We start from the raw sequence: 22,419 nt of genomic DNA on the forward strand, positions 1-22,419 counted from the left end.
AGCCCCTTCCTGTAGTGTTAAATTTAAGTACCATATTTTTTTTTTCAAATAAGCCCCCTCCTCTGGTGTTAAAAAAGTTCAGTGTCATATTTATCCTCAAATAAGCCCCCTCCCCTAGTGTAAATGTTACTTTAGTATTGTATTTATCCTCAAATAAGCCCCATCCCTTAGTGTTAAAGTTAAGTACATATGTATCCTCAAATAAGCCTTGGTGTTAAAAGTTTGGTACCATATTTATCCTCAAATAAGCCCCTCCCCAAGTGTAAATGTTTAGTTTTGTATTGATCCTCAAACAAGCCCTCTCCCCCAGTATAAATGTTTCGTACTTAAGTTTGAGGAACCTGCACATTTAGCTTACTATTTTAAGATTGTATGATTCTACAAAGAAGGGGACTTATTTGTGGGTACGGTGTACTGATTACAAAATGTCTAACCAGATTTAAACTCTATATTGATGTAGAAATGTTTTCAACAAAGAGTGTGACGACCAAGCTAGCTTCCTTAAGCGGACATAGCTGGAGGTCACTGAACTGGTAAGTTGAAGGATGGAGTACTTATAAATCTAACAATGGTGAGTAACATCGCAAATTACAAACAGGATCCTATATAAAATGGGAGAATGTATATAAACATGACAGGTTTTGAATCAACGTCCGGAAAATCGTTGAGTTTGTAATCATTGTTCTTTCTTAAAAGATGATGTACAACATTAGATCATTAGGCAATGGACTATTCTTAAAAGATTCTACCAAAGAAAGACCTCACATGAATTTATGACTGTGCTATACATGATCCTAAAACTTCTCTGTAGTGTTAAAAACACATAGTCATACATTGGAAACTGTCATATTTTCATTCTAGACATGTCCTAAGAGACATGAAACTGCATCAGAAATTAATTTGAGGTCTATCATCAATCATCTGTGTTATGAACTATAAGTTATCACCTCCAATGCCAGAGTTGTACGCTACTCCAACTATACAGTTAGAGTTATTGGCCTTGGCAGCTACCTCTCCTGCACACCGAGTTCCGTGTCTGCAATAATAAAAAAAAAAAATTCAATTATAGTGGTACAAAGGATAAACCAAAGCCTCACATCCTGTTTTCTATATTGAAGTGGCTTGTCATATCCTTCAAACTTTAGACCTTCATTACTTAAAGCACTTGAAAAAGAATTATAAAAAATATTTTTCATATGTTTGGGTTTTATAAAGTAAAAAGAACTATATTGACCTGAATCTGACAATGTGGTAGTAACTTGCCGGATATTATAATGATATATTTTTATTATGGTTTTTGACGTCATACAACCAGACATGTTAGTGAGATATGTTTTTCTCCTATAAATATATGTCAAGTATACACAACAAAATAAGATTTCGGTTGATACTCCAAAAGATCCAAAGTGATATACAATTACATCTTCTTCAGCAATAATACGGCAACTCTCACCCATAGCTCCAGTATAGAACTGGTGTGATATAACAACCCTCACCCATAGCTCCAGTATAGAACTGGTGTGATATAACAACCCTCACCCATAGCTCCAGTATAGAACTGGTGTAATATAACAACCCTCACCCATAGCTCCAGTATAGAACTGGTGTGATATAACAACCCTCACCCATAGCTCCAGTATAGATTTGGTGTGATGTAACAACCCTCACCCATAGCTCCAGTATAGAACTGGTGTGATATGACAACCCTCACCCATAGCTCCAGTATAGAACTGGTGTGATATAACAACCCTCACCCATAGCTCCAGTATAGAACTGGTGTGATGTAACAACCCTCACCCATAGCTCCAGTATAGAACTGGTGTGATATAACAACCCTCACCCATAGCTCCAGTATGGAACTGGTGTGATCTAACAACCCTCACCCATAGCTCCAGTATAGAACTGGTGTGATATAACAACCCTCACCCATAGCTCCAATATAGAACTGGTGTGATATAACAACCCTCACCCATAGCTCCAGTATGGAACTGGTGTGATATAACAACCCTCACCCATAGCTCCAGTATAGAACTGGTGTGATATAACAACTCTCACCCATAGCTCCAGTATAGAACTGGTGTGATATAACAACCCTCACCCATAGCTCCAGTATAGATTTGGTGTGATGTAACAACCCTCACCCATAGCTCCAGTATGGAACTGGTGTGATATAACAACCCTCACACATAGCTCCAGTATAGAACTGGTGTGATATAACAACCCTCACCCATAGCTCCAGTATGGAACTGGTGTGATATAACAACCCTCACCCATAGCTCCAGTATAGAACAGGTGTGATATAACAACCCTCGCCCATAGCTCCAGTATAGAACTGGTGTGAGATAACAACCCTCACCCATAGCTCCAGTATAGAACTGGTGTGAGATAACAACCCTCACCCATAGCTCCAGTATAGAACTGGTGTGATATAACAACCCTCGCCCATAGCTCCAGTATAGAACTGGTGTGATATGACAACCCTCACCCATAGCTCCAGTATAGAACTGGTGTGATATAACAACCCTCACCCATAGCTCCAGTATAGAACTGGTGTGATATAACAACCCTCACCCATAGCTCCAGTATAGAACTGGTGTGATATGACAACCCTCACCCATATCTCCAGTATAGAACTGGTGTGATATGACAACTCTCACCCATAGCTCCAGTATAGAACTGGTGTGATATAACAACCCTCACCCATAGCTCCAGTATAGAACTGGGGTGATATAACAATCCTCACCCATAGCTCCAGTATAGAACTGGGGTGATATAACAACCCTCACCCATAGCTCCAGTATAGATTTGGTGTGATGTAACAACCCTCACCCATAGCTCCAGTATAGATTTGGTGTTATGTAACAACCCTCACCCATAGCTCCAGTATAGAACTGGGGTGATATAACAACCCTCACCCCTAGCTCCAGTATAGAACTGGGGTGATATAACAACCCTCACCCATAGCTCCAGTATAGAACTGGTGTGATATAACAACCCTCGCCCATAGCTCCAGTATAGAACTGGGGTGATCTTACAACCCTCACCCATAGCTCCAGTATAGAACTGGGGTGATATAACAACCCTCACCCATAGCTCTGGTATGGAACTGGTGTGATATAACAACCCTCACCCATAGCTCCAGTATAGAACTGGTGTGATATAACAACCCTCACCCATAGCTCCAGTACAGAACTGGTGTGATATAACAACTCTCACCCATAGCTCCAGTATAGAACTGGTGTGATATAACAACCCTCACCCATAGCTCCAGTATAGAACTGGTGTGATATAACAACCCTCACCCATAGCTCCAGTACAGAACTGGTGTGATATAACAACCCTCACCCATAGCTCCAGTATAGAACTGGGGTGATATAACAACCCTCACCCATAGCTCCAGTATAGATTTGGTGTGATGTAACAACCCTCACCCATAGCTCCAGTATAGATTTGGTGTGATGTAACAACCCTCACCCATAGCTCCAGTATAGAACTGGTGTGATATAACAACTCTCACCCATAGCTCCAGTATAGAACTGGTGTGATATAACAACTCTCACCCATAGCTCCAGTATAGAACTGGTGTGATATAACAACCCTCGCCCATAGCTCCAGTATAGAACTGGTGTGATATAACAACCCTCACCCATAGCTCCAGTATAGAACAGGTGTGATATAACAACCCTCACCCATAGCTCCAGTATAGAACTGGTGTGATATAACAACCCTCACCCATAGCTCCAGTATAGAACTGGTGTGATATAACAACTCTCACCCATAGCTCCAGTATAGAACAGGTGTGATATAACAACCCTCACCCATAGCTCCAGTATAGAACTGGTGTGATATAACAACCCTCACCCATAGCTCCAGTATAGAACTGGGGTGATCTTACAACCCTCACCCATAGCTCCAGTATAGAACTGGTGTAATATAACAACCCTCACCCATAGCTCCAGTATAGAACTGGTGTGATATAACAACCCTCACCCATAGCTCCAGTATAGAACTGGTGTGATATAACAACCCTCACCCATAGCTCCAGTATAGAACTGGGGTGATATAACAACTCTCACCCATAGCTCCAGTATAGAACTGGTGTGATATAACAACCCTCACCCATAGCTCCAGTATGGAACTGGTGTGATATAACAACCCTCACCCATAGCTCCAGTATAGATTTGGTGTGATGTAACAACCCTCACCCATAGCTCCAGTATAGAACTGGTGTGATATAACAACCCTCACCCATAGCTCCAGTATGGAACTGGTGTGATCTAACAATCCTCACCCATAGCTCCAGTATAGAACTGGTGTGATATAACAACCCTCACCCATAGCTCCAGTATGGAACTGGTGTGACATAACAACCCTCGCCCATAGCTCCAGTATAGAACTGGTGTGATATAACAACCCTCACCCATAGCTCCAGTATAGATTTGGTGTGATGTAACAACCCTCACCCATAGCTCCAGTATAGAACTGGTGTAATATAACAACCCTCACCCATAGCTCCAGTATAGAACTGGGGTGATATAACAACTCTCACCCATAGCTCCAGTATAGAACTGGGGTGATATAACAACCCTCACCCATAGCTCCAGTATAGATTTGGTGTGATGTAACAACCCTCACCCATAGCTCCAGTATAGAACTGGTGTAATATAACAACCCTCACCCATAGCTCCAGTATAGAACTGGTGTGATATAACAACCCTCACCCATAGCTCCAGTATAGATTTGGTGTGATCTAACAACTCTCACCCATAGCTCCAGTATAGAACTGGTGTGATATAACAACCCTCACCCATAGCTCCAGTATAGAACTGGGGTGATATAACAACCCTCACCCATAGCTCCAGTATAGAACTGGTGTGATATAACAACCCTCACCCATAGCTCCAGTATAGAACTGGTGTGATATAACAACCCTCACCCATAGCTCCAGTATAGAACTGGTGTGATATAACAACCCTCACCCATAGCTCTAGTATAGAACTGGTGTGATATAACAACTCTCACCCATAGCTCCAGTATAGATTTGGTGTGATGTAACAACCCTCACCCATAGCTCCAGTATAGAACTGGTGTGATATAACAACCCTCACCCATAGCTCCAGTATAGAACTGGTGTGATCTAACAATCCTCACCCATAGCTCCAGTATAGAACTGGTGTGATATAACAATCCTCACCCATAGCTCTAGTATAGAACTGGTGTGATATAACAATCCTCACCCATAGCTCTAGTATAGAACTGGTGTGATATAACAACCTTCACCCATATCTCCAGCATAGAACTGGTGTGATCTAACAATCCTCACCCATAGCTCTGGTATGGAGCTATGCTGATGGAACTTGCCCTACTTTGAGGACATTTTATTAGTTAGCGTCACCTTTAGCTGATGCTATCTGAGAATGTGATCAGGTGTTAATCTTGCTGTTATGATACTAACGTGTGAATATAAACCTGATCTGTTTCCTGAGATGTCTATTACACAAGCTTGTTATTGCATGAGAGGTCAGATCGATGTGGTCTGTGAACCTTTAGCTTTGACCGACGACCACCAGAATAAGATCAGGTATAAAACGTGATGTTTTGTCATGATGGTGGTGGTATTAACCAAATCTGTTATGGGATTTATCATTAGATAAGATTTGTTATTGATTCAGAACAGAACGGGAAGAGCAGACACTGGTAGCACTATCCTTAACACCCTCCATCATACCGTGACCTTTGACCCTTTATCCTTGACAACCAAAATGTGACAAGGTTTTACCTTGACAACCAAAATGTGAGAAGATAAAGAAGTCATATAAGTTATGATGATATTACATGTATGTTGTAAATTTGAAACAAATATGGTGAGAGGTTCTCAATATATGTCACTGATTCCGAATAGGACGTGATGCAACAGGAAACAATGGAGGGACATAGGTAAAATTATACCTCCTATTGGGGACCCCCATATAATATCAGGGGGCACAAAAACACAAACGTCAGTACCTGACAGTAAACAAGTCATGATGATTGATATGTCATTTTTAGTCAAAAATATTGTAGATATCAACTTTATCAAATGTTATTTATTTACATGCAAAACTTGTTTCCTGTGGTACATATCAAGGGAAACAAACTTTCAACCAAAACAACAATTACTCCTTGTCTACGTGAAGTTGAGCATACCTGTTTTCATTGCTGAAGTCGTATCTTGGCATGGGGTCGGAGTCATGGCTGTTGATGTCTGTACTGGCATACGGATCCTGTAAGTAGAAAAAGGTTATCTTTGACAAAGCACACTTGGCGACAGAATAGCCTAAATTTGGCGACAGTAAGGACACCCTGACATGAGAGTCCTCATCTTTTATCATGTTGGAATGGTGATATATAATGACCTCCCTACTTGTTCCAACTGTTTATCCATACTGGAATGTATCTGGCCCCAGATGTAACTATAATCTGAGAGTTTGGGCTTAATCAGGACGTTTCCTGCAGTGGAAATGTTATTTCTAGGTCCACTTAACCTTGAAATTGACCTTGAAAACATTGTTTACAAATAGTTAAGCAGCACTGCTACTAGTATTGGACTTTCTGTGTTAATTGTACACTTTATAATTAACAGAAACGATTCAGTAGCATTTCTGTGGACTATGTTCTTAATATATAATTCGCAAAGTCTCACTTTTACAGCCCGATACTGATAAATAAAATGATTATATTTTATCATTATAAAGCACCATACAGTAATCGTTAGGAGTCATATCTAAACAATAAGACATACAGATATTGACTGATGTAATTTAAAAAAGGAATTTTGTAAAAACGTCATTATTAATAGAAGCAAGTTAAAAATCATTGAAATAATCAAGGTCACTTAGGTCATTGAATATAAGTACCGTTATAAAGTCGTCTGGGAAGAAAACCTTTAATGTTTATAAAATTACCGTTTACAACATTCAATGGGTCAGAGTAATCAAAATTAAACTAGGAATGGCTTTAATTTGTTTATAAAATCCTTAAAACTCATCTACAAAACATTTAAGAGATTAAAAAGAGGCTGGCAATAAAGTGAGTTACACTGCAATAGAGAACGTCAACATGGCTGTAAGGATGGTAATACGAGATATCAGGAGACGATGGGATAGAGGATGTCTCCAGGAAACAGGAAGTGAGCCTCCATCTCCTTAATCAAACAGAAATACTGCCCGCCACACAACTGTCAGCATCCTACATATAGCTTCACAGGAGCCCGTACACCACCCATTACACCATCATTGAGATTCAGATTGTCTGTCTAGGGGGTATGGATTACTAATGGTGACTTGTCAATTTAAAAAAATAATCTCTCCTTTTTATCTAATTAGATTTAGAAAGAGAAAATTGCCATCAAAGCTAATTATTTTCTGGCAGATAACTTTATTTTCACTTTATTATGCAACAAATGATTTTTACAGGGATGACTCTGGAATTAATCCTAAGGGCTGACAGAGTATCATCTACAGACATCTGCTTTACTACAGAACGGTGTTGACCTTTCAAGCCAACCCTGGATGATATGTTGGTATGGTGTAGATAATCCTGTATTTGTTTCCAAGTTTTAGTTGTATCTCCAAAGGGGAGTTCGTGTGTAAAAAAATATTCGTGTCAAGTCATGATCCATCTCTAGACTTATGTGCCACAGTGACATTTAATTTCATTTGACTTCATTTCATTTCAACAAACTTTATTCTGGATCCTATATGAATGGTAATGAAAAGATGCTAGGCCTATTATCAGTTCTCTCCTTGACAAATGTATGACATGCACGCTACGTGTACATAATCATACGATACATATACATTTGTATGTATCTATGTCATTGTATGCCGATTTGAAATGATGCAATCACCAGAAAACAGACAAAAGAAGTGTAGATCTTTCTAATCTAATTCTAACGGATGCCCTGTTGAACAGCTAAGCGTAGACCACTGTAATACGGGTGTCGGTACTAACAGGTCTACGGAGACGTGTCGGTACTAACAGGTCTACGGAGACATTAATGCAGGACTTCATTTCCGGAACAGAAAACAATGACGGAATCAGACTTAAATAGGTTTCATTTTCCTCCAGACATTTCTGGAAATAGAAACCTGAAGTCATAAAAGCATGATTTCCAAATCAAAGTGTGTCTAGTTGCAGTCCCAAACCACAATTATCACATTACGAATTCTTATCAGTGCGAATATGTTTCCCCTATTAGGGCCATAGCCGGTAAAGATCAATGCTCACAAACTGTAGCAGAGTTGGAGGGAAGCCTACCATAAATCAGAAATCCGGTATCAAAGCTATATGTATTTAGAAATATTGTCCTAGGAAACAAGTTTCATAGGAGAGATATTGATCCGTATAGGAAACTTTAATATAGCTAGAGAAAATATTGCTGCCATTACTGGAACAGAAATATAGTTTTCTGACAGGTCATTTCATTCTGACATCTAAACAGTGTTCTGTAACATTAGATCGTATGCAAAACATATTCCATATCAGTTGTTGTGATGTTCCTGTGTAATGAGAGATAACAATGTTTTGTATGAACACATCAAAAATCATTGCCAATTAAATATTTTTGCCAATTAACATTAAAAATAGCAACAAAACCAGTTATTTTATTATCCATTAGCTACAATAAGGACTTGTTTTGTAAGTTTTAATGCCTCCAGAGGAGCCTCTAATGACTTGTCGGTGTCCAACAGAGAGAGAGCTGAGCCAGCGGGATCCAGTTATATCTACTGCCTAATGAACCTAGCCCCAGGAACTGTCACACAACACAGTGAAGTCCAATCCTTGATAGTGTCCCCTATCATCTTCAGTGTTGACACTTAAAATGCTTCACAAACACACTTTTGGTAATTCTGTCACTAGATTGGGACAAGTAATTAAAAAAGATCCTGATTTTTAATTGGTATTTAATTTATTAGTTTAGCATGTTCTATCAACAGCTTTGATGGTCAGGTGGCACAGTGGTAACACACTTGCCTTTCACCTTGGGGACGTGGGTTCGATTCCCCAAACCAGACGTTAAAAGGTATTGGGGTCACCAGCTGCCTGACCATGTGGGTTAAAATTTGGTCTCTCTGGTTTCTTCCCATTGAGATTCATTGTGCGTTTCTTGCCAACATGAGTGATTAATTATAATTTGGCATAACCGGGTAACTTGTTTTACAATTGTTGTAAGTAAAACAAATGATGTTTATATTTTAACAACAGCTATGGTCATTTATTGATGAGTGTTGTGTAATGAAGAATGAGGGTTGGTTACATAACGAGAACAGAAGCCAGACCAGCCAGCTATATATGACAGCTATAGTATGTGTATAGACCCATCTGACTGACAGAAGCCCTGAGTTCAACACTGTGTGGTATGTTCGATGTACCTTATATTCCTGTAACCTTATATATAAGATGTTCGGGGAAAGAGGACTGGCTATAGCACAAATGTATCCCTATCTAAACACATCAGGTAGAGTCTATTACCTTAAATCTATCATTAATCGAAATATAAAGTAGCAACCCTTTATAAAAATCGTAAACTGAATCTTCAAAGATTTCTTTCTCTAAAAATATGATTATAGACATATTTGAGATATCTCTATATAAATGTGATCTTACGTGACTTTCCTTTTCTTTTGAGAATGATGATGAAACAAGCATAAAGAATTTTACATTTTATTAGCTTTGGTTGAAACTCTAATTGGCAGATTATTGTACCGAACATATCTATAATTGAAATGTCAATTCATGTTCAGTAAAAGACATGGCGTATTAAGGCAATCTTCAAAGTATAAAAGGATTGAGCTGATATGGCTAGTACAGGGTTATAATGCGGGAGACCCAGGTTCGATTCCAGCCCAGATAATCATCAGAAATGTGTTTTAATCTGTTCTCCCACATATGCAATTAACAAAGTGCCACAGTTTGTGATAGAGAGTCTGGGTTGAGATATGGAAAATCTCAAGGAAATTAGTGAAGTAGAGTAAAAGTAGTGGGTCAGCGTGGCTTATCCTTATTGTGTTAAGTCAGGCTAACAAAACTCGTTCAGTATGCATCTTAATTTGGTTTGCTGGATAGAGCCGTGAATTATCGACATCAGTCTTGTACGGATAGACACAAGACAATATCTTGGACTTGTTTATCATGGCGATGTTTGCTAAAAGGAAACTGATGATACGGACAAGGATAAATGTCATGCGGTCTTGCAACAAAATGTCCAATTAGGAACCTCATCCTTCACTATTTCATTACGTACTAATGACTGTCATACAGTAGACATACATTGTTTATTTACTGTCCTAATGTCACCGATCAATGTACATGTATATATGTCTCCCATCCTAAACATACTTTTTTACCTGAGCATGTTCAGTGATAATTCATTCCACTGAAAATAGTGAAGAATTGATACAAAACAAACTGTATTGATACAGCACCCTTTTTCCTTGTCCCAGAATTTTTTCAATGTTAATTTATTCAACAATTAGCAACATAGAGCTGATCTAGAAGTTCTGATATTAATTTTTTCCAGTGAAAATATAATTGCCAAGTTCCCATCATGCATCATCACTTCCTGGAGATGAGTATTCTGTTATAAACTTACTATACCTGTCAGTAGTAATGATGACAGATCTGACAGGATATGACCAGGCATGCTTAGCACATATCATGGCAGAGATCCTAATAAAGTCGTCAAAGAGAATGACCTACCACGTCTACTAGAATGATTGACCCAAAGGCTTCATCTGTGTGACACATCAAAACAATACAATGACCCATTTCACCTGGTACTAATCCTTACTCATCACTAAATTGGTAATTCCAGTCTCTAAGGAAATTGGATTTTTATATGAAAGATATATCAATGTTGCCATAGTTAAAGAAATGAAATACTGGACATATCAGGAAAAACCCTGACACACAGTATAGAAAATAGCCATCAAATAATCTATCAAAATCAAAGATTGCTGCATATCTGCTATTTTGTTTATCTAATCAGTCTCTAAACATTACACAACTAAGGACCACATGGAACTAATCCATGAGAATGAGAAATATGAATAAGTGCTTAATAAGAAATAGTGATAGCAAATTCCAACTGCAAAAATCCAAGATCATAGGCCACATGTTGTCAATTTCTTTTATTCTTAAAATTGAACTAAGGACAAATATGTGAACTGAAAAATAAAATTTGACAACTGTATAAGAATAGTGAAAACAATCTTCAATTATAAAATTCAATGATGCATATTGGCCATTTCGTTTAACACATCAGTATTATAGTCTTAAAATTTGATATACAAAACAAAAGAGCAAGGGGAACCAATACATGAAATTTGACAAAGATCAAAAAAGGACTTTCTGAGAAATAGCAATATACTAAGAATTGATTAAACTTAAGGAGAGATAGACAATGGACCACTTGTGATTTAAATAGCCTGATGGTGAGCTGGAAAATTGTCAAGTACACTGACTTGATAGCAGACTTTCCAGGAAAACAGCCCTGTAATTGTAGTATCTTGTCAACACCTCTCCCAACGGACCTCTGTAGCACATCACTAATGCCACTGTTTTTATAGTTCAGTCTAAAATGGGCACCAGGAGACATTTTGTACATGTGTAACAATCTGATTAGACCTGACATACAACTCTAAGGACCTAATTTACTCTGCATAAATTTGAATAAAAGTTGAAGCCTTGGGTCACTGATAAAATACAGTACTAGTACTGTGTTTCATTGAGGCAGCCGTGGCTGAGATGATTTGAGGAAGAAACAGTCGTGGCTGAGGATGATTGAGGGTGAAACAGCTGTGGCTGAGGATGATTGAGGGTGAAACAGCTGTGGCTGAGGATGATTTGAGGAAAAAACAGTCATGGCTGAGGATGATTTAAGGGTGAAGCAGCCTTGGCTGAGGATGATCGAGGGTGAAGCAGCCTTGGCTGAGGATGATCGAGGGTGAAGCAGCCTTGGCTGAGGATGATTTGAGGGTGAAGCAGCCGTGGCAGCGTGAGGATGATTTGAGGGTGAAGCAGCCTTGGCTGAGGATGATTTGAGGGTGAAGCAGCCGTGGCAGCGTGAGGATGATTTGAGGGTGAAGCAGCCGTGGCAGCGTGAGGATGATTTGAGGGTGAAGCAGCCTTGGCTGAGGATGATTTGAGGGTGAAGCAGCCGTGGCAGCGTGAGGATGATTTGAGGGTGAAGCAGCCTTGGCTGAGGATGATCGAGGGTGAAGCAGCCGTGGCAGAGGATGATTTGAGGGTGAAGCAGCCTTGGCTGAGGATGATTTGAGGGTAAAGCAGCCGTGGCTGAGGATGATTTGAGGGTAAAGCAGCCTTGGCTGAGGATGATTTGAGGGTGAAGCAGCCTTGGCTGAGGATGATTTGAGGGTGAAGCAGTCATGGCTGAGGATGATTTGAGGGTGAAGCAGCCGTGGCAGCGTGAGGATGATTTGAGGGTGAAGCAGCCTTGGCTGAGGATGATTTGAGGGTGAAGCAGCCGTGGCAGCGTGAGGATGATTTGAGGGTGAAGCAGCCTTGGCTGAGGATGATCGAGGGTGAAGCAGCCTTGGCTGAGGATGATTTGAGGGTGAAGCAGCCTTGGCTGAGGATGATCGAGGGTGAAGCAGCCGTGGCAGAGGATGATTTGAGGGTGAAGCAGCCTTGGCTGAGGATGATTTGAGGGTAAAGCAGCCGTGGCTGAGGATGATTTGAGGGTAAAGCAGCCTTGGCTGAGGATGATTTGAGGGTGAAGCAGCCTTGGCTGAGGATGATTTGAGGGTGAAGCAGTCATGGCTGAGGATGATTTGAGGGTGAAGCAGCCGTGGCAGCGTGAGGATGATTTGAGGGTGAAGCAGCCTTGGCTGAGGATGATTTGAGGGTGAAGCAGCCGTGGCAGCGTGAGGATGATTTGAGGGTGAAGCAGCCTTGGCAGAGGATGATCGAGGGTGAAGCAGCCTTGGCTGAGGATGATTTGAGGGTAAAGCAGCCGTGGCAGCGTGAGGATGATTTGAGGGTGAAGCAGCCTTGGCAGCATGAGGATGATTTGAGGGTAAAGCAGCCGTGGCAGCGTGAGGATGATTTGAGGGTAAAGCAGCCTTGGCTGAGGATGATTTGAGGGTAAAGCAGCCGTGGCAGCATGAGGATGATTTAAGGGTAAAGCAGCCTTGGCAGAGGATGATCGAGGGTGAAGCAGCCTTGGCTGAGGATGATTTGAGGGTAAAGCAGCCTTGGCAGCGTGAGGATGATTTGAGGGTGAAGCAGCCGTGGCTGAGGATGATTTGAGGGTAAAGCAGCCTTGGCTGAGGATGATCGAGGGTGAAGCAGCCTTGGCTGAGGATGATTTGAGGGTAAAGCAGCCGTGGCAGCGTGAGGATGATTTGAGGGTAAAGCAGCCGTGGCAGCGTGAGGATGATTTGAGGGTAAAGCAGCCTTGGCTGAGGATGATTTGAGGGTAAAGCAGCCTTGGCTGAGGATGATCGAGGGTGAAGCAGCCGTGACAGCGTGAGGATGATTTGAGGGTAAAGCAGCCTTGGCTGAGGATGATTTGAGGGTAAAGCAGCCGTGGCAGCATGAGGATGATTTAAGGGTAAAGCAGCCTTGGCAGAGGATGATCGAGGGTAAAGCAGCCGTGGCAGAGGATGATCGAGGGTGAAGCAGCCTTGGCTGAGGATGATTTGAGGGTAAAGCAGCCGTGGCAGAGGATGATCGAGGGTGAAGCAGCCTTGGCTGAGGATGATCGAGGGTGAAGCAGCCATGGCAGAGGATGATTTGAGGGTAAAGCAGTCATGGCTGAGGATGATTTGAGGGTAAAGCAGCCTTGGCAGAGGATGATTTGAGGGTAAAGCAGCCGTGACAGCATGAGGATGATTTGGGGAAGAGACTCTGGTGTAACTGCAGGCTTTCTACTACAACTCTGTTCTATATTGTTCAAAACAATGTTTACCATTTAATAACAGATGACTGGACTATTCCATCAACTGATATGGCTAATTCAATAACACAATCGCTGCATCATCAATCAGTTATATAATTACAACCTCATTAGTATATATGATGTGGTACGTGTCTCTGTAGAGAAACACATACCGTCAAAATTTGTCCGTTATTACATTTATTCTCATAAACATGAGTTATATAAAAATTATCAATTTGATACAAAAATAATATCATCACTTGGATGATATAACAATATTATATCATCATGTAATGATATAACTTTTGGAGGTTTTTTTGCCCATCAGAACAGCACTTTAATTTCTATTCACTGCATTGAAATCCACCATTTTTTGGTTCAGATGCAAATGAAGTGAAGACAAAATAAATGATTAGCTTACTGCTTTTTCATATTAACATTGGGTTTTTGAAAAAATACTTATTGCCAACAGTTCTGCAAAACTTACCAGGTAAGAGCAGAAAAAGATGAAATTGCGTTTTTGATACATACATTTTTTTCACTTTTTTCCCCTCATTAAAAAATGAAATAAAAAATAATTGAATGGTTTGCCAATGAGTATAACATATTTTTGAATCGTATGACAGAATAAAACAATATTTTTTTACTTGTGCTTGTTAAAAATATCAATATTTTGTCATACTGATAAAAAATGTTATGTTCAATAGGAAGCTATTTAATAATTAACTCAATTTCACATAGAACACTACAGACCCTTTACATAGGACAAGATTTATTATAACAAATAATCTCAAAGAACTCAGTGTTACTAGACATCCTTGACCTTGACCTTGACACGACTGCTGCTACACCAACTAAACCTTGCTATAAATGGATCACAAGATCGGTAAACAATTGGATTTAAGTCGAGATGCTGTTGTTAATTTCATCAGTTTGTGCTGACGTCAATAGATAATTTGATATTTCAAATAATCAACAAGATAAAACAGGTGATACGATACAGCAAATAGGGGTAAGAGGGTTGTGTTAATGACAGTTAATGACTTCTTTAGAGGTATAACGTAACATTTATTTTAGGCTGTTGCCTTGTAACTGGTGTTCATGAAGAGAGATAAATAAATGAATAGTCCAAAGTGAGAAAAGTATTGGTCCAAAATCTGACTTCTGGTCTATACTGGTCAAAAGTTAACAAGTATTGGTCCAAAATCTGACTTCTGGTCTATACTGGTCAAAAGTTAACCTTACATAGTCAACATGGAGAAAAGGAATTTGATTTTTAAAGTTTTCAAAGTCACATATTGAAAAATGAACGGAGGCACAGCGGAGACTAATGGTAGGATGCAGGGCTACGTGACTAAAGAGTCGATAGTTCGATTCCCAGCATGGGAGCTGTGTTTATCCTTGAACAATCATATTACTTTAATTACTTTGTTGTGTTCTAGTTGACTCAGCTGTTATTGAGTATGTGGTAGGGCAGTGTAAGATATGTTGTCGGTCTGTTAGCGCCAAAATGGCCAGTCTGGCTGTATGCTCCCAAGGGAGCTATGAAAATCACAAACTAAGACTTGTAAACTACAGTATAGTTGACTGTTGCATAGGACATGGACACAACTTTTGTCCCACATCAAATAAAGACACCAACTCATAGGACATGGTATCCTGGATAAGATTTTAGTCTTTAGTCGGAGATAAACAATGAACCATCATCTACTCAGACGACACAATTATTCAGAACCATCATCTACTCAGACGACTCACAATTATCCAAAACCATCATCTACTCAGACGACTCACAATTATCCAGAACCATCATCTACTCAAACGACTCACAATTATCCAGAACCATCATCTACTCAGACGACACAACTATTCAGAACCATCATCTACTCAGACGACTCACAATTATAAAGAACCATCATCTACTCAGACGACTCACAATTATAAAGAACCATCATCTACTCAGACGACTCACAATTATACTTCCTTACCTTGTCAGAGGAATTGAATCAGGGGGGTTTTAATTGTAAAAGTTTTCTAGCTCTAGAGCCACTAAAGCTATCAGTTTGGACCTACCAATAGGGAAATTACGACAAAAAGATGATAATGGAATTACTAGACCTCGTCAGTGATGTGTTGATGGCTGGAATCAGGACCTGGTACATCAGTTCTATAATCAATACACAAGTACTTAATTATTCAGTGACTGCCACATGCTTGCTACTTTAAAGTATATCATAGTATCTGGAACTCGACAGAAAACACAGTACCATAACGATACCAGCCTATATTTCTGTTTTACATAACAATATATATATACCAGCCTATATTTCAGCCTTCCATACCAATACCAGCCTATATTTCTGTTTTACATAACAATACCAGCCTATATTTCTGTTTTACATAACAATACCAGCCTATATTTCTGCTTTACATAACAATACCAGCCTATATTTCTGCTTTACATAACAATATATATACCAGCCTATATTTCAGCCTTACATAACAATATATACCAGACTATATTTCTGCTTTACATAACAATACCAGCCTATATTTCTGCTTTACATAACAATACAAGACTATATATTTCAGCCTTACATAACAATACCAGCCTATATTTCAGCCTTACATAACAATACAAGACTATATTTTTCAGCCTTACATAACAATACCAGCCTATATTTCAGCCTTACATAACAATACAAGACTATATATTTCAGCCTTACATAACAATACCAGACTATATTTCAGCCTTACATAACAATACCAGCTAAAGACAATATATACCCTGGTATGTTGGACTACCAGACACCTTCAGACAATATATATCCCTTGTTTTTCTCCGGGTACTCTGGCTTTCCTCCACCTCCAAAACCTGGCACGTCCTTAAATGACCCTGGCTGTTAATAGGACATTAAACAAAAACAAAAACAAACAAAACATTGTATGTTGAACTACCAGACACCTTCAGACAATACATCCCTTGTATGTTGGACTACCACACATCTATAGACAATATATCCCTTGTATGTTGGACTACCAGACACTTTCAGACAATTAATATATCCCTTGTATGTTGGACTACCAGACACTTTCAGACAATATATCCCTTGTATGTTGGACTACCAGACACCTTCAGACAATATATCCCTTGTATGTTGGACTACCAGACACCTTCAGACAATATATCCCTTGTATGTTGGACTACCAGACACCTTCAGACAATACATCCCTTGTATGTTGGACTACCAGACACCTTCAGACAATATATCCCTTGTATGTTGGACTACCAGACACCTTCAGACAATATATATCCCTTGTATGTTGGACTACTAGACACTTTCAGACAATACATTCCTTGTATGTTGGACTACCAGACACTTTCAGACAATACATCCCTTGTATGTTGGACTACCAGACACTTTCAGACAATACATTCCTTGTATGTTGGACTACCAGACACCTTCAGACAATATATATCCCTTGTATGTTGGACTACTAGACACTTTCAGACAATACATTCCTTGTATGTTGGACTACCAGACACCTTCAGACAATATATCCCTTGTATGTTGGACTACCAGACACCTTCAGACAATATATCCCTTGTATGTTGGACTACCAGACACTTTCAGACAATACATTCCTTGTATGTTGGACTACCGGACACTTTCAGACAATACATCCCTTGTATGTTGGACTACCAGACACCTTCAGACAATATATCCCTTGTATGTTGGACTACCAGACACCTATAGACAATATATCCCTTGTATGTTGGACTACCAGACACTTTCAGACAATACATTCCTTGTATGTTGGACTACTAGACACCTTCAGACAATACATTTCTTGTATGTTGGACTACCAGACACCTTCAGACAATATAACCCTTGTATGTTGGACTACCAGACACCTTCAGACAATACATCCCTTGTATGTTGGACTACCAGACACCTTCAGACAATACATCCCTTGTATGTTGGACTACCACACACCTTCAGACAAAACATCCCTTGTATGTTGGACTACTAGACACCTTCAGACAATATATCCCTTGTATGTTGGACTACCAGACACCTTCAGACAATATATCCCTTGTATGTTGGACTACCAGACACCTTCAGACAATATAACCCTTGTATGTTGGACTACTAGACACCTTCAGACAATATATCCCTTGTATGTTGGACTACCAGACACCTTCAGACAATATAACCCTTGTATGTTGGACTACTAGACACCTTCAGACAATATATCCCTTGTATGTTGGACTACCAGACACTTTCAGACAATACATTCCTTGTATGTTGGACTACCAGACACCTTCAGACAATATATCCCTTGTATGTTGGACTACCAGACACCTTCAGACAATATATCCCTTGTATGTTGGACTACCAGACACCTTCAGACAATATATCCCTTGTATGTTGGACTACCAGACACCTTCAGACAATATATCCCTTGTATGTTGGACTACCAGACACCTTCAGACAATATAACCCTTGTATGTTGGACTACCAGACACCTTCAGACAATACATCCCTTGTATGTTGGACTACCAGACACCTTCAGACAATACATTCCTTGTATGTTGGACTACCAGACACCTTCAGACAATATATCCCTTGTATGTTGGACTACCAGACACCTTCAGACAATATAACCCTTGTATGTTGGACTACCAGACACCTTCAGACAATACATCCCTTGTATGTTGGACTACCAGACACCTTCAGACAATATATCCCTTGTATGTTGGACTACCAGACACCTTCAGACAATACATCCCTTGTATGTTGGACTACCAGACACTTTCAGACAATACATCCCTTGTATGTTGGACTACTAGACACCTTCAGACAATATATCCCTTGTATGTTGGACTACCAGACATCTATAGACAATACATCCCTTGTATGTTGGACTACCAGACACCTTCAGACAATACATCCCTTGTATGTTGAACTACCAGACACTTTCAGACAATACATCCCTTGTATGTTGGACTACCAGACACTTTGAGACAATACATCCCTTGTATGTTGGACTACCAGACACCTTTAGACAATACATCCCTTGTATGTTGGACTACCAGACACCTTCAGACAATATATCCCTTGTATGTTGGACTACTAGACACCTTCAGACAATATAACCCTTGTATGTTAGACTACCAGACACCTTCAGACAATATAACCCTTGTATGTTGGACTACTAGACACCTTCAGACAATATAACCCTTGTATGTTAGACTACCAGACACCTTCAGACAATATAACCCTTGTATGTTGGACTACTAGACACCTTCAGACAATATAACCCTTGTATGTTAGACTACCAGACACCTTCAGACAATATAACCCTTGTATGTTAGACTACCAGACACTTTCAGACAATATATCCCTTGTATGTTAGACTACCAGACACCTTCAGACAATATAACCCTTGTATGTTGGACTACCACACATCTTCAGACAATACATTCCTTGTATGTTGGACTACCAGACACCTTCAGACAATATATCCCTTGTATGTTGGACTACCAGACACCTTCAGACAATATATCCCTTGTATGTTGGACTACCAGACACCTTCAGACAATATATCCCTTGTATGTTGGACTACCAGACACTTTCAGACAATATATCCCTTGTATGTTGGACTACCAGACACTTTCAGACAATATACATTCCTTGTATGTTGGACTACCAGACACTTTCAGACAATATATCCCTAGTATGTTGGACTACCAGACACTTTCAGACAATACATCCCTTGTATGTTGGACTACCAGACACTTTCAGACAATATACATTCCTTGTATGTTGGACTACCAGACACTTTCAGACAATACATTCCTTGTATGTTGGACTACCAGACACTTTCAGACAATACATCCCTTGTATGTTGGACTACCAGACACTTTCAGACAATACATCCCTTGTATGTTGGACTACCAGACACTTTCAGACAATACATTCCTTGTATGTTGGACTACCAGACACTTTCAGACAATACATTCCTTGTATGTTGGACTACCACACATCTATAGACAATGCAGTCCTTGTATGTTGGACTACCAGACACCTTCAGACAATATATCCCTTGTATGTTGGACTACCAGACACTTTCAGACAATATAACCCTTGTATGTTGGACTACCAGACACTTTCAGACAATACATCCCTTGTGTGTTGGACTACCAGACACTTTCAGACAATATATCCCTTGTATGTTGGACTACCAGACACCTTCAGACAATATAACCCTTGTATGTTGGACTACCAGACACCTTCAGACAATACATCCCTTGTATGTTGGACTACCAGACACCTTCAGACAATATATCCCTTGTATGTTGGACTACCAGACACCTTCAGACAATATATCCCTTGTATGTTGGACTACCACACATCTATAGACAATATATCCCTTGTATGTTGGACTACCAGACACCTTCAGACAATACATCCCTTGTATGTTGGACTACCAGACACCTTCAGACAATACATCCCTTGTATGTTGGACTACCAGACACCTTCAGACAATATAACCCTTGTATGTTAGACTACCAGACACCTTCAGACAATACATCCCTTGTATGTTGGACTACCAGACACCTTCAGACAATACATCCCTTGTATGTTGGACTACCAGACACCTTCAGACAGTATATCCCTTGTATGTTGGACTACCAGACACCTTCAGACAGTATATCCCTTGTATGTTGGACTACCAGACACCTTCAGACAATATAACCCTTGTATGTTGGACTACCAGACACCTTCAGACAATATAACCCTTGTATGTTGGACTACCAGACACTTTCAGACAATACATTCCTTGTATGTTGGACTACCAGACACTTTCAGACAATACATCCCTTGTATGTTGGACTACCAGACACTTTCAGACAATACATTCCTTGTATGTTGGACTACCAGACACTTTCAGACAATACATCCCTTGTATGTTGGACTACCAGACACTTTCAGACAATACATCCCTTGTATGTTGGACTACCAGACACTTTCAGACAATACATTCCTTGTATGTTGGACTACCAGACACTTTCAGACAATACATTCCTTGTATGTTGGACTACCACACATCTATAGACAATACAGTCCTTGTATGTTGGACTACCAGACACCTTCAGACAATATATCCCTTGTATGTTGGACTACCAGACACTTTCAGACAATATAACCCTTGTATGTTGGACTACCAGACACTTTCAGACAATACATCCCTTGTGTGTTGGACTACCAGACACTTTCAGACAATATATCCCTTGTATGTTGGACTACCAGACAACTTCAGACAATATAACCCTTGTATGTTGGACTACCAGACACCTTCAGACAATACATCCCTTGTATGTTGGACTACCAGACACCTTCAGACAATATATTCCTTGTATGTTGGACTACCAGACACTTTCAGACAATACATTCCTTGTATGTTGGACTACCACACATCTATAGACAATGCAGTCCTTGTATGTTGGACTACCAGACACCTTCAGACAATATATCCCTTGTATGTTGGACTACCAGACACTTTCAGACAATATAACCCTTGTATGTTGGACTACCAGACACTTTCAGACAATACATCCCTTGTATGTTGGACTACCAGACACTTTCAGACAATATATCCCTTGTATGTTGGACTACCAGACAACTTCAGACAATATAACCCTTGTATGTTGGACTACCAGACACCTTCAGACAATACATCCCTTGTATGTTGGACTACCAGACACCTTCAGACAATATATCCCTTGTATGTTGGACTACCAGACACCTTCAGACAATATATCCCTTGTATGTTGGACTACCACACATCTATAGACAATATATCCCTTGTATGTTGGACTACCAGACACCTTCAGACAATACATCCCTTGTATGTTGGACTACCAGACACCTTCAGACAATATAACCCTTGTATGTTGGACTACCAGACACCTTCAGACAATATAACCCTTGTATGTTAGACTACCAGACACCTTCAGACAATACATCCCTTGTATGTTGGACTACCAGACACCTTCAGACAATACATCCCTTGTATGTTGGACTACCAGACACCTTCAGACAGTATATCCCTTGTATGTTGGACTACCAGACACCTTCAGACAGTATATCCCTTGTATGTTGGACTACCAGACACCTTCAGACAATATAACCCTTGTATGTTGGACTACCAGACACCTTCAGACAATATATCCCTTGTATGTTGGACTACCAGACACCTTCAGACAATATATCCCTTGTATGTTGGACTACCAGACACTTTCAGACAATACATCCCTTGTATGTTGGACTACCAGACACTTTCAGACAATACATCCCTTGTATGTTGGACTACCAGACACTTTCAGACAATACATTCCTTGTATGTTGGACTACCAGACACTTTCAGACAATACATTCCTTGTATGTTGGACTACCACACATCTATAG

The 22,419-nt window shown here is 39.9% G+C and overlaps 1 protein-coding gene across 1 annotated transcript in view; it reads right to left on the reverse strand.

Annotated features, from left to right (window-relative positions):
* The window catches only part of LOC117335127 (proprotein convertase subtilisin/kexin type 4-like), a 78,803-nt gene that overhangs the window by 24,217 nt on the left and 32,167 nt on the right, over nt 1-22,419 (reverse strand). Inside the window, exons 5-6 of the mRNA XM_033895057.1 lie at nt 6,187-6,263; nt 948-1,036 (exon numbers count right to left, since the gene is read on the reverse strand). Coding sequence (XP_033750948.1) covers nt 948-1,036; nt 6,187-6,263 — 166 coding nt within the window. The remainder of the gene's footprint in view (nt 1-947; nt 1,037-6,186; nt 6,264-22,419) is intronic.

The sequence above is a fragment of the Pecten maximus genome, chromosome 9, assembly GCF_902652985.1.
Source record: "Pecten maximus chromosome 9, xPecMax1.1, whole genome shotgun sequence".
NCBI classification, from domain to species: Eukaryota; Metazoa; Mollusca; class Bivalvia; order Pectinida; family Pectinidae; genus Pecten; species Pecten maximus.